This window comes from Babylonia areolata, chromosome 12, assembly GCF_041734735.1.
Source record: "Babylonia areolata isolate BAREFJ2019XMU chromosome 12, ASM4173473v1, whole genome shotgun sequence".
NCBI classification, from domain to species: domain Eukaryota; kingdom Metazoa; phylum Mollusca; class Gastropoda; order Neogastropoda; family Buccinidae; genus Babylonia; species Babylonia areolata.
In genome coordinates this window covers 13072198-13089978 of record NC_134887.1, presented here as the reverse complement: position 1 = coordinate 13089978, position 17781 = coordinate 13072198, and the positions used below count along the sequence as shown (strand labels likewise).

The following is a 17781-nucleotide window of genomic DNA, read 5'->3' as shown; positions in this document are numbered from 1 at the left end:
GCTAGGACAGCGACAGACAAATGTGGGTGTGGCTGTGTTATGCAGAAGAAACCTACTCTTAAAGGTACACAAATACATACGCATGCACTCAAGGCCTGACTAAGCATGTTGGATGATGCTGCTGGTTAGGCATCTGCCTAGCAGATGTTGGTGTAGCATATCTGGATTTGTCCGAATGCAGTGACGCCTCTTGAAACTGCACAATTCAAACTGCTTCACTGATAAAATTCTCTTGTCTACGGGAAGAGTCGCACCAGACAACTCCCCACACCATAAAAACCCCCAACCTCCCCCCCATACACCCCCCAAAAAAGCAAGCAAACAAAATAAAGCTATAAACAAACATTGGTGAATATTACATGAATGTGACTGAACGTAAACTTCTTACGAAGGAAAGCGTCAGTGACAGCGGATTACAAGAACACTCCCGAAGTTAAAACTAGAAACACTTCACTGTATCATACACACTCCTTTTCTCAAGTCCGAGACACAAGCAAAGTGCACTGATTTGCTTTAAATATTCATATTCTAGTGCACCAATCTGCTTTAAATATCCATAATCTAGTGCATTGATCTGCTTTAAATATACACATTCTAGTACATCCATCTGCTTTAAATATCCATATTCCAGGGCATCAATCTGCTTTAAATATCCATAATCTAGTGCATTGATCTGCTTTAAATATCCATATTCCAGGGCATCAATCTGCTTTAAATATCCATATTCTAGTGCATCGATTTGCTTTAAATATCCATATTCCAGGGCATCAATCCACTTCAAATATCCATATTTCGTATTCTAACAGCTCAACATCAGACCGCAATAAATATCAATATTTTGTATTCTAACAATACAGCTCAATGCTGATTTTTGAGCATCTTTTTTTTTCCCATGGACTACTTCGATCCTGGGTTAAGCAGGTTGTTATGTCACACTAGTGGCAAGCGACCCAGGTTCTGTGGTGACCCCTGCATGGTCAGGCTGTGGGCAACAGGCAGTCACTGGGTCACCGCTTCACGTTGGTGGATCATGCCTCACTGATGTTGCTTATCATCTGTATGTTACACACACACACACGCGCACACACACACACACACACACACACACACACAATGTACAAGCAATGTTATATACATACAATGCACACACACACACACACACACACACAAACAGATACACACACACTGTACTTACAATGTTATACACACAATGGAGTGATGGCCAAGAGGTAACGCGTCCGCCTAGGAAGTGAGAGAATCTGAGCACGCTGGTTCGAATAACGGCTCAGCCGCCGATATTTTCTCCCCCTCCATTAGACCTTGAGTGGTGGTCTGGACGCTAGTCATTCGGATGAGATGATAAACCGAGGTCCCGTGTGCAGCATGCACTTAGCACACATAAAAGAACCCACGGCAACAAAAAGGTTGGTCCTGGCAAAATTCTGTAGAAAAATCCACTTCGATAGGAAAAACAAATAAAACTGCACGCAGGAAAAAATACAAAAACAAATGGGTGGCGTTGTAGTGTAGCGACGCGCTCTCCCTGGGGACAGCAGCCCGAATTTCACACAGAGAAATCTGTTGTGATAAAAAGAAATACAAATACAAATACACACACAGACACACATGCACACACACATGCACATGCACACTCATTGCACACACACACACACACACACACACACAATGTACACACACACAATGTACACACAGAATGTATATATATATACACACACACAGTACACACACTAACACACATTGTACACACATACATACACAATGTACACACAGAATGTATATACACACACACACACATACACAGTACACACACACACACATAATGCACACACACACACAGTAGACACACACACTGTACAAACACATACGATGTTCACACACAATGAATGAGCACACACACACAGTAGACATACACGATGTACAGACACACACCCACACCTACATCCACAAACATACCCACAAATACACACACACACACTTCCACTCCCCCGCATATACATGTGCACACAAACTTTTATGATAAAACATGCAAAATGAATAAGTGAAAACATATTCACATGCAGAGATACACATGTACACACATAATATGTACAGTAAATATACACACAAACATACCATGTATCAAAATGTAAATGAGAGAGAGAGAGAGTAGGAAGGGGATAGAGAGACACACAAAGTCAGAGATGCATACACAAGACATACAGAAAGACAGAGAAGAGCATAAAGATGGACAGAGACACAGAGAGAAAGAGAGACAAAGAGAGACAGAGACAGACAGAGAAATACTGAAAAAAACCCAAACCCAACAACAACAGCAACCCCCCCCCCCCCCCCCCCACGCAAAAAAAACAAACATCGTCAAACGGCCCTGACCTTTGACATGTTGACCCCGGTAAGGGCCTGCACAGCGGGTGGCATCTGACTCAGCAGACAGGTGACCTCTGACGTCACATGATGATCCCCCACCATCACTATGTCCTCCGTCCGGCAAAGGGGTGCTGCCACCTCTGCTGCCACCTGCCGCAACAGCCAATCAGTGTTGAGAGTTAAAAAAAACAAAAAAAACAGTAGGCGCTACCTGCGACAACAGCCAATCATTGTTGAGAGTTAAAAAACAAAAACAAAACAGTAGCCACTACCTGCGACAACAGCCAATCAGTGTTGAGAGTTTAAAAAACCCAACTGGCACCCCCAGCAACAGTCAATCAGTGTTGTGAGTTACAAACCCCCCCCAGCAACTCCCCCTCCCCCCCCCCAAAAAAAAACCACAAAAAAAACCGCAACACCCAACCAGTGTTAAGAGTTTAAAAAGTCTAAAAAAAAACAAAAAAACAACCAAGAAAACACCAGCTGCTACCTGCCACAACAGTTTCAGTTTCTCAAGGAGGCTTAACTGCATTCAAACAAATTAATATATGCTACACGATATCTGCTAGACAGATGACTGACCCACAGCATAACCCAACATGATTAGTCAGGCCTCAAGTGCATGAAATATATTTCTGCACCTATCAGAGTGGGGTTTCTCTGCAGAATTTTCACCAGAGGACTGCACTTATGTTGCCAGTCAATGAAAGCTTGTGTGTGTGTGTGTGTGTGTGTGTGTGTGTGCGCGCGCGCGCGCGTGCGTGCATGCTTTGTTGTGTGTTCATTTAGAGCATTGCAAGGGGCTATTCTAACAACCATTTGACAGGTGAGCTTGGCTCACATCAGAGAATGACATGAGCTCAGAGTTGGACCAACAACAAAATGAGAGCCGCATGTTCAATGGTTTCCCTACTGCAATGGGAATTCATCTTCAGCTTAGTCTTTTGAGGACTATGACTCTCAAACTAGGAAGCCAGATAACTCTTGTCTCCTTGTGCTGCATCCTAGGGGATCCGGGGGTGGGGGTGGGGGGGGTACTAGCTGACCTTTAGGGGTCATCCCACTGCTGACTGTCCTTAACTCACTCTGGACGATGCAACGCTGTAGCGTTCCTGATGTAAGGTAGCATTCCGGACATACAGTGGTTTCAACAATTAAAATTTTTTCCACGTTTTCCTCATGGGGTAGCATAACGATCACAGCTACACTGGGCATTGCGAATGTGTCAAGGGTCAAATGGAAAGCTTCTTCATGAGATTCCGTAACAACACACTCCACAGCGAGCCAGCGAGTTCAGGACCCCACTTGACAAGCTAATCTGCATATGTATCAAAAATGGCAAAGTTTTGGAGCAAACTAGATCACGACAGCGGCTTTTACCGCTGCTGAAGTGATTGAAATGCTTCAAACTGAAGGTTTTGACATTGACAAGGATGATGAAGACGTTGAATAAAGTATCTGCACTGAAGAAAACTACCAGCAAGAAGTTACTGATAGTGACTCAGCTTCTGAGAGCAGTGAAGAGGGAGGGGGGGTGGGCGTTCACATGACCTGAGGAGAGGGGTCAGTGGGTCAAGTACAGTGAGTTTCATTCAGTTACTTTATGTTTTATAATTTTTGTGATTTTTTTTTCCTAACAAATGGGTCGTCTGTAGGGAAAAGCAAGGGAGAAAACTATTCGTCCAGAGTGAGTTAACTCACTCTGTACGGCCAGTCCTCTCTTCTCCTCTACACAGACCCCTCGGATGTCCAGTGGGTGTCTGAATGACCCAACCTTTAGCTTCCGTCGTATGAATTGTGGTATACTTTGTCAACATTCACCTCTTCAGTATAAGAGCCTTCCTCTTGCAATATTTTGATGATGGTAATTGGGGTGAAACGCTGTTAACGTCGTCTCTTTCGCTGTTTGTATGGAGAGAGTTAAGCTGTCTTGGCCAAGAGAGAGGGGGGTGGAACTTGGGTAAGAAACTCCACAATTATCAAATTCTAGCCCAGACAGTCGGGACAGCTGCTTCCTCTGCTGTTCTGATGGTCGTAGTTGGACACGGCTGACTATCACGTTACAAATATACCTTGGGCAGTGTCTAAAAGGGTAAGAAACTCCACAATTATCAAATTCTAGCCCAGACAGTCGGGACAGTTGCTTCCTCTGCTGTTCTGATGGTCATAGATGGACACAACTGACTATCACATATTAAATATACCTTGGGCAGTGTCTACAAGGGTATGAAACTCCTTTATAATAAAATTCTAGCTCAGACAGTCGAGACAGTTGCTTCCTCTGCTGTTCTGATGGTCATAGTTGGACACGACTGACTGTCACACATATATACCTTGGGCAGTGTCTCCAGGACCAAGCTGAGCATTGCAGCTTCTCCGTACTGCTTGTAGGCTGCGGCCTTCAGCCTCATGCGTTCTGCTTCCGCCTTCCCCACCGCTTCAATGGCGGCAGCTTCAGATCCGCCAATCAGCTTGATCTTCTCAGCCTCTGCTCTGGCCACCTCCACTGTCTGGAACCTGACAAGAGTGATGCAGACCTTGTTTCAGTTTCACTTTCAAGGTGTCAAATCATGCAGACTGATCCAAATACTTAGAGCATTCTGACAGATTTTCTGTCATGGCTTGTTTTAAAACAAATACAAAGAAAAAAAAAAAGAAAAACAAACAAATCAAAAACAAAAGAAAATAACAACAAACAAACAAACGAATATAAAAGCATGTAACAGCCTTTGAAAACAAGATTTTTACATGATCACTTACTGAAGATTAACTCCACACAAAGTGCTAATAAAAACTTGAACATTTCAATTCTCATTTACCACTTGGTTTACTTCTGATGTCATTGCTTTCGGCACAAAAAAGTATGTACTTTCAAAGGATAAATGTGTGCATATCTTCAAAAGGTAAACTAAAGAAGTGATTTTTGTATCAGCACAGTTTCACTGAGTTAAGACTATAGGCAACTATCATCACAACATGGGAATGTTATTTCATGAAAAAAAAAAAAAAAAGAAAAAAAAGTCCCATTGTCTTTTACGGCCAACGGGCCGTGAATTCATATCCGCTGTGTCAAGGGTTCAGCAAAGGAATGTGGGGCCAAATCTTCTTCCTCCGTTTGAACCTTTTCTGACTGAAGTCAGGTACCCATCATTCACACCTGGGTTGAGCGAGGAAAATCTGAGTCAAGTGCCTTACTCAATAACACAACACCATGCCGAAATGGGGCCTCAAACACAGTAAATCACCAAAGTTCAATGATGTGTAAATGGGCAAACTAAAACTCTGTCATTCAATTTCATGATGCATACAAGAGATGCAATTTCCAACATACATTTATCGAAAAGAAACCCCAAAACAGAATTTTTGTTCTTTTGTCTTACCTTCTGCTTTTAATAAGATTTTAACACGGATCATTAGTTTTACCCGATGGTTAAAGCATAGCACTTTCAATCTGAGGTCCTTGGTTTGAGTATCAGTATCTGGTGAATTAAGGGAGAAGATATTTTTCTAGTGCTCCCAGGTCAACATATGTGCAGACCTGATTAAGCCTTAACTCCTTTTGTGTGTTAACATATGCAAAAGAATATGAAAGCTAAAGATCCTGTAATCTATATCTGTATTCAGTGGGTTATGAAAACACATCTATCATGTTTGAAGTATGATGCAAGTCTTAACAGTGCTTTGTGTGTACACAACCAAGGGAAACAACTCTGGATGATCCCTTCTTGACAGGATAAACACAGTTCTAGGCTGCATTTGTTCTACATAATATTACACTGTAGACCCCTCCCAAAAAATGGAGCACAGCTGCCTATATGGTTGGGTAAAAAACAAAAAAAAAACCCACCCCCAAAACAGCCAAACACGTGAAAGCTCGCCCACAGATCAAAACAGGTGAACATGAGAGGTGCAAGAGGAGAGAAAATGCAGTCTATTCTTACCTCTCGCCCTCTGCAATCTGTGTCATCTTGTAAGCTGCAGCTTCGGCAGGCCTTTTGACGGTGGCGATGAGCTCCTTCTCTTTGCGGATAATCTCCTTGTCCTCCACGTCAATCTGCTTGCGTCTCTCCACCACCTCTATCTCCATCTCCTCGCTCCGGATCTGCTGCCTCTCCTTGGCGGACTGCAGATCATAGGCCAGCTCTGCCTCTGCACGCTGTGTGTGTGGTACAGTGGGTGGAGACTTATTATTATCATCATCATTATTGTGAACATTCATGCCTAATCTTGAAAATAAGCCCTAGGCATTTACAAACAGAACACACACGTAAAAATCAAAAAGGAAAAAATTGAATACCAGATACCAAACATCATTAAAAATCATCCCCCCCTCCACACACTCCCTCCCTCCCTACCCACACACACAACACACACGCGCATGCTCATGCACCTTGTTACAGGTTCCCACAGATGGGGACCAAACGGGTACAATAGCTGAGTGGCTAAAGTGTTGGACTTTCAATCTGAGGATCCCGGGTTCGAATCTCACGCCTGGTGGTCAAAGGGTGGAGATTTTTCCATCTCCGTGGCCAACATATGTGCAGACCTGCTACAGCCTGAAACCCCTTTGTGTGTATATGCACACAGATGATCAAATAAAGATCCTGTAATTCATGTCATGAAAATACCCAGCATGCATCAACCTTGACAGAGTCATCACCAAATCGATGTTGGTTGAGTAACAGAAAGAAGAAGAAAACAAACTTCCATACTTTTTCCCACACATACCTTTTCTGCAGACCAGACTGAAAATTTTTTCCATACAAAACACCAAGACAAACTGCATAAAATTTGTGTGCATCACTGCTGGTGAAAGAGATCAACCAATATCCCAGAACTGATGTTCAGTTTTCATCACTTTTTGTCTATATCAATGTTGAATTAAAAAAAAAACAAATTCTTTGTTGAATAGTACTGGTCAAAGATGTTATTTAAGTTCCAACTTTTTTCCAGAGCCTGAAGGGAAAAACATAATTATTATTCCAAGACTTTTCATTCCATACCTGAAAACGGTTCTCTCATTTAACTCATCTGCGATAGCAAAATTTCTCCCTTTCTTTTACCCACAGACACCTCATTTGTAAGGGTTATGAAAAAAAAAAAAAATACAGAGTTGGAAAATTAAACTTTTACAACTGGTTACAAACATGTTGGGCTATTACATAGAAAAAAGAAATCTATTTTTTTTCAAAATTTTACCATTATGTAGAAAAAAAGTTCTAATTTTTCACCCTGAATTGCCATACCCTAATACTGTTTGATCATGTTTTAGGGAACAAAGTTGTTAGAACAAATGCCTGTAAACGCACAAAATTGCTTCCGATAAGTATCTGTACACTTTGGAGAGCTGAAACTTTGCTGTTGTTGCCTTTTTTGTTCCAGATATTTCGAGACAAACTTGCTTCAGGAGTCATTTTGCTGAAACACTGGCGCGCAAAGGAGACAACAGGTCAGAGACTTTGTCAACATGTGTGCAAGACGGGCTACACTTGACAGGCTGGCCAAGCATGCCATTCATATGTGGTGTGGCCAAGAATAGCACTCTTCTTGGATAATCACCAAATCACGTGAACAGCACATGATGGATTTTTAATTTTGGAAAATGATTTCCATTCCATCGACCAAATCCGAGTACGTGTCATGTGGGAATGCTCATCCGTTCCATCGTCCCCAAAGAGTTAACCAATACTTTTCCAGCTTTCCATGACTCAGTATGAACCATACTAGCATTAACTCACTCAGTACAGCCAGTCCTCTCTTCTCCTCTACACAGACCCCTCGGATGTCCAGTGGGTGTCTGAATGACCCAACCTTTAGCTTCCGTTGTCAGAATTGTGGTATAACAGCCTTCCGCTTGCAATATTTTGATGATGGTAATTGGGGTGAAACGCTGTTAACGTCGTCCCTTTCGCCGTTTGTATGGAGAGAGTTAAAGCTTACAGATTCCCCTGCTGTGTCATTCTGTCATTTAAGGAAAGGCAACTGCCACTGTAATGAAAAAAAACATTTTTAAAGCCCCCAAAACCCATGCCACAAAGAAGAAAGTTACTGCTTGATATCCTACCAGCTCTTATTGTTGTCAAGCTTATGCTGTACTTTTACTCCCCACCCCCAACTTTTTCAAACCAAAGAAAAGAACATGGAAAGGCGCAGTGGAAATAAAACTTAATTCTGAATAAAAGTGAAGTCTACCAGAAGTGGGGAAAAAGATTAAATACAGATTAGTAAAAAAAAAAGAAAAAAAAAGCAATAACAACACAACCACATACAAAAAAACAGGTAAATAGTAACTCCAAGGAATGCAGTCACCATCCCCAGTACTCCTTCCTCCCCCCCCCCCAACTCCCCCACCAACCTCCCCAAAATGTGAATCCCAACCAATTAAAATTTCACATAATATTCAATAATACATTTCCACAAACTGCTTCAAAATATGTGGACTCTGAAAACAGACTGAGGCTGCCTAAATGGTGTGGTAAGAACAGCTATACACATAAAAGCCCACTTGTATATGCAATGCCAGTGAATAGTAGAACTACATCCCATGAGTGCAGGAGAAGAATGCAGAAGAATGCAAAGAAGAAGAAGAAGCAGAAAAAATACCTTGGTGTTCACTTCAGTGTCAAACTGTGCCTTCTTCATCTGGTACTCTCTGGACGCATCTGCAATGGCGGCATCAGCCTTGAACTTGGTATCCATCCTGGTCTTCTCACACTCCGCCTCCTGCGAAAACATGTCTGTTGCTTGCAACATGCAGATACACACTGCTGGGGTATTTGTCAAGTATACAGGAGATAATGGGGCAGAGAGATAAGGAAGAGAAAGTGTGAGAGATGCAGAAAAAGATCAAGAGAGAGAGCAGAAAAGAGAGAGAAAGGAAAGAGGAGAGAGAGAGAGAGAGAGAGAGAGAGAGAGAGAGAGAGAGAGAGAGAGAGAGAGAGAGAGAGAGAGAGATAGAAACAGAGAGAAATGTATATCCAAAGGGACACTGAGATGACAGTTTCAGTTTCAGTAGCTCAAGGAGGCGTCACTGCGTTCGGACAAAACCATATACGCTACACCACATCTGCCAAGCAGATGCCTGACCAGCAGCGTAACCCAACGCGCTTAGTCAGGCCTTGGGGAAAAAAAAAAAAAAAAAAAAAAAAAAACCACACACAACCACACACACAAAACAAAAAACAAAAAAAAACAAACAAAAAAAAAACAAAAACAAAAACAAAAACGGGGGAATAAATAATAGATAAGCTTGCATAAATAAATAAATAAATAAATAAATAAATAATAATTATAATATAGAAAAAGGTAGTAGTAATAATATTAGTAATACTAATAAAATGATAATAATAAAACATAAATAAATAAATAAATAAGACAACAATGGTGATAAATAAGCAAATAAATGTAAAAAATGAAGACACACATTCACACATACACCCACACATGCATAACAGAAATGCACCAGACATGCAGTTTCACATATATGAAAGCACAGTCAAATACATATAAACGTACATGAGCTCCAACACACACACACACACACGCATTACCGTGCACCTCCTCTACCCCCCTCCTCCACACACTTATTTCTAGTCTAAGTATCGCAGCTTCCACGGCACACACACACACACACAAACACAAACACACACTCACAGAGATGAACACTTACTTGTACAAGCACATATGAAAGCACAGTCAAATACATATAAACGTACATGAGCTCCAACACACACACACACACACACACACATTACCTTGCACCTCCTCTACCCCCTCCTCCACACACTCATTTCTAGTCTACGTATCGCAGCTTCCACGGCACACACACACACACACAAACACACACTCACAGAGATGAACACTTACTTGTACAAGCACACACACATACGCCCATATCTCCCACCCCCAACTCCACACACGTACATACAAAGATATATATATATATATATATATATATATATATATATATATATATATATATACACGTTCCAATATCCTGTTGCTCCCACAGTGTAGGCATGCATACACTCACATACCTCATCCTCTACCCCACCTCCCCCCGCACTCCCACCTCCCCTCACACACACACACACACACACACGTACACATATCTCTCCTGACACTTGTGTACAGTTTCACTCTCGCGCATTCACAAACGCACTCAAAAGCACACATACACACAAACACACACAGCCGCCACTGACTGGCCGCAAGAGGGATGGGAAAAGATCTCTGATGCCAAGAACGTGGCGTCTAGTGTGTTGCTCGGTCTATTGTGTTTGGAAAGGCCCACAGAGACTCTGTTCCGTTTTGAAGAAATTTGCGCAATGTTGGTTTGGAAATGATGCCGATATTTGTTTGATTTGCAAAGCATCGTGCTCTACCTTTCATGTTAGATTTGCGGCCGCTCCCTCTCTCTGCTTCTATTTCTTTGAGGCGATCGATGGTGTGATGGCCTTGTACCTGTTCTTTTTGGTATTCTTTGACTTTTCTGAGGATTTCCGATTTTCCTAGATGTAGGCCGCTCGTTGGTGTTGCGTTACCAGCAAGTCTGTCAGCTCGCTCATTTCCCTTAACACCTGCATGTCCCGGGCAGTATGACCATGTGAGTTTTTTAATCTGAAAGTTGCGCATTGCGTTATGCCACTCTGGGCTTCCCATTCCGTTTTCAATTTTCTGTATGAGGTTCATTGAGTCGGTTAGAATCATGGCATGTTGGTTTCCGGGCGTATGGAAGGACGATAGCCACTGGAGGGCATGTGTCACAGCTTCAACTTCCATCGTTAGGCTGGAGGTTGTGACTTTGTAGGCAGCATTCTCTTCCCAAATTGTTTTTCCATTTTGTTTCGCAGTGAATCCCCAGCCAGACTGGTCTTTGGTGACTGAGCCATCTGTGTATATGATGATGTCCTCTTCTTTACTGTTTTCTTCTATAAGCAGCTTCACTTCCGCATCAGTTTTGCCCTCTGGCCATTCCCGACAATGTCTTCCTAGAGTGGGTGAAATGACTGTGTTGAATAGATGGTTGAGGTTTTCGGGGGTTTTCTCCCATTCTTTTGTTTCTTTCAGGTCTTGAAGTCGGCATACTAGCTGGATTGTGTCTTCTGCTTGCCCCATCCATGATCTTCCTCGTCCTAGACGGCTGCCTTTTGGTTCTTTGACTGCGTCATGCAGTGGGTTTTGAGGGTTTTCTAATGCTTTGAGATGGCATACATCAGAGTAAGAGGCTGATCCAAACACATGCTGACACGCTCATGTTTAAAACCCAATTCCCCTTTCTTCCTACAACCCACACTGAAATGCGTTCCATTCTCTCCCCACATGAAAAAGACCGCTTGTAAATACAAATGAAAATGGGACATGTAGCCTACGAATGCAGAAAGAATAACAGAAATAATCTATTCATCAGCACCTTAATTCCTTCTGCATCTCCCCTTCCTGTCCACACATATACTATGTGCAAATTATTCTTTAAAAAGTGAACAGCAGGACAGGCTGTTAACCCCCCCCCAAAAAAAAAACAGCACTACAAATACCACTACAACTAATTTCCCGATAAATCTTGCCTGCTGGTTCATTTAGTTGTCTGGGACTGACTGGCAGTAAATCAGGAGAACTTTAGCGTTTACAGTGAGTTCAAAACAGTGATGCACGGCTCATTCTGAGAAAACTTAAGTGGTAAAACACTTCTGAAAGAGCTACAATGGTTCCCAATAAAGTTCTGCAGTCAGTTCAGTCCTTGCCTATTGCCATTTTGATGGGACACTTCAGCCTTAATTGTCTAAAGTGCTCCTCGCATACAATCCTTTATGTTCCCTCTCATCCTCATGGGAAAATCTTAAAAAGTACCCAAAATGAACCTAGGGTCTCTAGTCTTTGTGCTTCCACTGTCCGGGATTTGCTGCCTGTCAGTGTTTGGCACCAACTAATAGCCCTTCTGTTCAAATCCCAGAAACTCATCTGTTCAGTGAGGCATTCTTGTGACAGATTTTATCTCCGCCATCAATTTGACCTATTTTCTACTCATAGGTGTGTGTGTATGGTTGAGTGTGGTCAGTCATATCGAGTGTGGCTGTGTGTGAATGGGGCAACTGCGAGTGCACTGAGTCTTAAGTTACGTAGAAAAATGCACTATGCATATGCCATTCATTATTGCTATCATTATTACAAGCGTGTAAAACCACATACCCTGATGCCAGCATCACGGTTTGCCTCAGCCACCCCAATGTCAGCGTCTCTCTTCACGTTGGCTGTCTGAGCCCGACCCAAGGACGACAGGTACTCCACTCTGTCGTAGATGTCTTTGATGGTGAAGCTGAGAATTTCAATCCCCATCTTGCCAACGTCTGGCGCGGCCACCTCTCGCACCAACCTGGCGAACTGGTCGCGGTCCTGATAGGCCGCTTCCATGCTCAGCGTACCTGTGTGTACAGAAACAGAATTCTCTCTGACATTATTCTGGAACAAAGTTCCACACTCAACATACCTGTGTGCACAGATACAGAATTCTGACATTATTCGAGAACAAAGTTCCACACTCAACATACCTGTGTGCACAGAAACAGAATTATCTCTGAAATTATTCTAGAACAAAGCTCCACGCTCAGAGTACCTGTGCGCTCAGAAACAGAATGCTGACATTACTCTAGAACAAAGTTCTACACTCAGCATACCTGAGTGCACAGAAACAGAATTCTGACATTATTCTAGAACAAAGCTCCATGCTCAGTGTACCTGTGTGCACAGAAACAGAATTATCTCAGTTTACCTGAGTGCTCAGAAACAATTCTGAAATTCTTCTGGAACAAAGTTCCACACTGTGTACCTCAGTGCACAGAAACAGAATTCTGAAATTCTTCTAGAACAAAGCTCCATGCTCAGTTTACCTGAGTGCTCAGAAAGAATTCTGAAATTCTTCCAGAACAAAGTTCCACACTCAGTGTACCTCAGTGCACAGAAACAGAATTCTGAAATTCTTCTGGAACAAAGCTCCATGCTCAGTTTACCTGAGTGCTCAGAAAGAATTCTGAAATTCTTCTAGAACAAAGTTCCACACTCAGTGTACCTCTGTGCCCAGAAACAGAATTCTGAAATTCTTCTAGAACAAAGTTCCACACTCAGCGTACCTGAGTGCCCAGAAACAATTCTGAAATTCTTCTAGAAAAAAGTTCCACACTCAGCATACCTGTGTGCCCAGAAACAATTCTGAAATTCTTCTAGAACAAAATTCCACACTCAGCATACCTGTGTGCACAGAAACAGAATTCTAACATTCTTCTAGAACAAAGAAATCAACCACATAGCTGTTTTTTTGTGTGTTTAATGAAGATTGAAAATCTTTATGCCTGTCTTTGTGACAAATTATTATTTTCTTTTCTTAACCCCCTGCTGGCGCCCCCCCCCACCCCCCACCAAAAAAAAAAGTTTGAGGTCAAATATCATGTGAAAAGGCATTCATGAAATTATAAGTAAAATCCAATGTTTTAACTACTCAGCTAATGTGCCCATCAAATTTTGCTAAGGTGATGATGATGATGATATGGATACTTACATAGCGCCTATCCTTGGTTGGAGACCAAACTGTTAGCTCTTTACAAACACTACTTAGAGAGAGTGAGACAAACAGACAGAGCGAGAGAGAGATACAGATATAGATATGTATATGTATATATGTGTGTGTATTTGTGTGTGTGTGTGTGTGTGTGTGTGTGTGTGTGTGCGTGCGCGTGCGCGTGTGCATGCACAAAGTATGTGAAATTTCTTCAACACATTTCCATTTTCCTGTGCTCACACATTTCATCCAAAGAGTGAACACACAAATGACAAGTTCTCAAATCAGCTAATATTCAACCTCATCATATTTCTTTCCTTGGACTATAATACTGTACCCAAAATGGCACGTAGATGACCCTCCAACGTTTGCAAAACCACCCCCCTGATGTGTGCTGTCGACTTCCCCAAGAACTGTTCACAGGCGTTTTTCAGGATTTCTGGATCCCGCATGATTTTGCACTGGGCTACGCCTGTCACAGTGACTGGCACGCCTTCTGACGTTTCGACGGACTCGCACACTGGGTTCAGTGTCATCACTTCCAGTGATATGCTGAAAGAAGCCACAGTGTCTCTGAATCAGTGGGTGAAATGAATTCTTAATTAACTTTGTACCGTTTAAAAAAGCCTAGACTATGAAATGCTGAGCAAGTACTGCAAGCCATTGTATCATGAAAAAAAGTAAATTGACCATATAACTTATTGAAAAAAAAAGAAAAAAAAAAAGAAAAAAAGAAAAAGAAAAGCAAACCGTGTTTAACACTAAAACAGCAGAAATCTGGGATGAATATATACAAAAATATTCTATTATCACCGTATCACACACACACACACACACACACACACACACACACACACACATATACACGCACAAACATATGCATATGCTCTAACACACACACACACACACACACATACATAATACAGACAAATATACATGCATGTGCAAACACACATGCACATCACACATGTACAATAACATACACTAATACAGGCTCACACACACTATAATTATGAACTGATGTATATACCAATTATCCACACTCCATTTTTTCAAAGAAAGGACAGGAAGAGCAAACAAATAAAAAAAAAAAAAAAAAAAAAAAAAGAAAAAAAAAGAAAGAAAAAAAGAAGAAGAATACAAACAAAATAATTATTACCTTTGCCACAGACTTAAATAAAATTCTGATCATGAAATATTTTGACTGAGTGATAGCTATGCTACGTATGCACAACTTAAACAAAATCATCATAACAAATAAAAGATGATGACTAATTGATACCTGTGCTACATACCTAAGACTGAAATAAAATTCTGATAATAAATAAAATCTCACAACTGATTGATACCTGTGTTACATGTGTATAACTTAGATTAGAAATTCTGATAATAAACAAAATCTTATGACCGATTGATACCTATGCTACATATTTACAACTTAAAAAAAAAAAATCTTATGACCAAATGATACCTGTGATATATATACCTATGACATATACATATAGATACCTATGCTGCACACACACACACACACACACACACACACATATATATATATATATATATACATACATACATGTGTGTGTGTGTGTGTGTGTGTGTGTGTGTGTGTGTTTTATATGTGTGTGTGTGCGTGTGTGTGTAACACATACACAATATACTACATATGTACAAAAAATGATAAACAAACATAATCTTACAATTGACTGATACCTATGCTACAATACCACTTAAATAAGATTCTTTTGATAAACAAAATCTTACAACAAATACCAATGCTACATATATAATTATACAACTTAAGTAAAATACTGATCATGAATAAAATCTTACGACTGAGTGTCCGTGACCATCCACCAGGCCCATCCCCAGCCACCAATGATGTACTTCCGACCCTGTGCACCACAACACCCACCTGAAAAAGTATGATGATTATACTTTTGTACACTTTAAGACATATCTCTTTTGTACCTGAACACTTAAATATACATATATGTCCAGCAAATAAACATGTAAGCACACTTGCCACATCTCTTTCACACACCCACACTCATGCATATATGCCAAGCACATAAACACACAAGTGCACTTGCCACCTAACAAATTTATGCTGGGAAGGATTCACTTGAATTTGTGTGTGTGTGTGTGTGTGTGTGTGTGTGTGTGTGTGTGTGTGTGTGTGACATGGCTGCAGCTGTGTGCATGTGCGTGTACACACGTGTGTGTGTGTGTGTGTGTGTGTGTGTGTGTGTCAGTGTATATGTGTTCGCAACATGACACATGAAAATATATATCCCCAAGTGCCTAAAAATGTACAAAGAATTAATCAATCGTCTGAAAAACATCTAGGGTTAAAGGAGAGCACTATCACAGTCTTTAACAGATGTGCAGGTAACAACAAGAGAACGTGAATCTGTACCCCACTGTGACTGTTAAGGGTGGATGAGTGGAAGAGTCATAGCAGCAGTATTGTCCAGAAATATTCACCACAAAACAAACCTGAAATAACAAGCGCTTCATTTGGGCCAACTGTGTGGATGTTTCCCATGATTTAGATCTCTTCAATGCAACGGATAGGTGACCCACAAATGTGACAAAAGTGGAACTGAAACCATTGGATGGAGGCCACAATCGTGGGGATTCTTCGCAGACGACCCCCCACATTTGTTTTGAGCCTGCAGGAAGTAACGCAGGAAACGAGAAAATTGATAATCAATAAATACGTCTGAAGTTTTGATGAAAATATCACTGACGCAATTGATTTTTACAAGCTTACCAATGTATTGGTCGAATACATAATTGCATTTACAAATAAATAGGATTCACATCTCGTTTATTTATGAGAACGATGACATTACGTCATGCTCGAAACAGCCAATCAGAATGATGAATAAGTTCTTTGCGTTTTATGGTGATATCGAAAGTAAGCTTACTTTCTTACTTCTTTTTGAATAAGATGCCCAAAAGCTGACGTGAAAACATTTCCTGCCAGCAAGCACCCAAAACTGCATTGCATTATCGTTATTATTATGTTATTGTTGTTGTTGTTATTATTATTATTATCATTACTGATTATTAGCATTTACGACTAATCTTGAAAATAAGGCGTCAGTTTACAAATAGCCCACAAATGTAAATATCAAAAAGGAAAAAATTGAACACAACTGAGATATCAAACATCATAAAAAAAATTTATTCACCCCCCAACACACACACACACTCACCCACAATGCACACAAGCACACTGAAGATTCAGAAAAATCGACAAAAATACATGTCCGTCTTTCCGTAAAAGAGGCAAACACTTTGTTAAAAAAACAAACAAAAAACAACATCAGCATGGGGGTCGATTTAATAACTGACGGAAGGAAAAGTTTTTAAAACATAAAGGGACATTATTCCCGGCGAGAATATTATTAAAGAAAAGACACCGAATCCATCAGCTATACAAGATTAATAATCTCTGCTTTCTTCCGTATAAAACTTGATGCGCTGAAGACAAAGCCATACTGAGTAAAAATGTCACATGCATCTGTGGTAAGCAGTTCAGCTTGCATCATTGTTTGTTCAGTTTCACTGTCAGCAGTTACGTACATTCTTGCCCAAGTATTTCAAAGAAAACAACTATTCTGCAGAAGATTTTTTTGAAAGTTAATTATTTCTGACGAGGTTCTTATGGTCGAACTTTCACAGGCGTTAGTTCATAACCCTATTTCTACATTCCTTTAATGTACTTCAGAACTTGATTGTGTTAATGGTTTCTGATTATTATTATCATTATTGAATGGTCACAGTTGCTGTTAATAATGTAATCGCATGTTAGTTATGCATTTTTTGGCAGTTTT

The 17781-nt window shown here is 40.9% G+C and overlaps 1 protein-coding gene across 1 annotated transcript; it reads right to left on the bottom strand.

Annotated features, from left to right (window-relative positions):
- Positions 1–345: 345 nt before the first annotated feature.
- Positions 346–16573, bottom strand: LOC143288065 (flotillin-2a-like). The gene is made up of 9 exons (XM_076596333.1): positions 16436–16573; positions 15770–15851; positions 14274–14488; positions 12574–12806; positions 8989–9108; positions 6327–6541; positions 4719–4902; positions 2392–2535; positions 346–1055 (listed from the first exon to the last, which is right to left on the bottom strand). Exons 1-9 carry the CDS (start codon positions 16482–16484, stop codon positions 1029–1031), a joined length of 1269 nt encoding a protein of 422 aa, XP_076452448.1. The 5' UTR covers positions 16485–16573; the 3' UTR covers positions 346–1028.
- Between the last annotated feature and the right edge of the window lie 1208 nt (positions 16574–17781).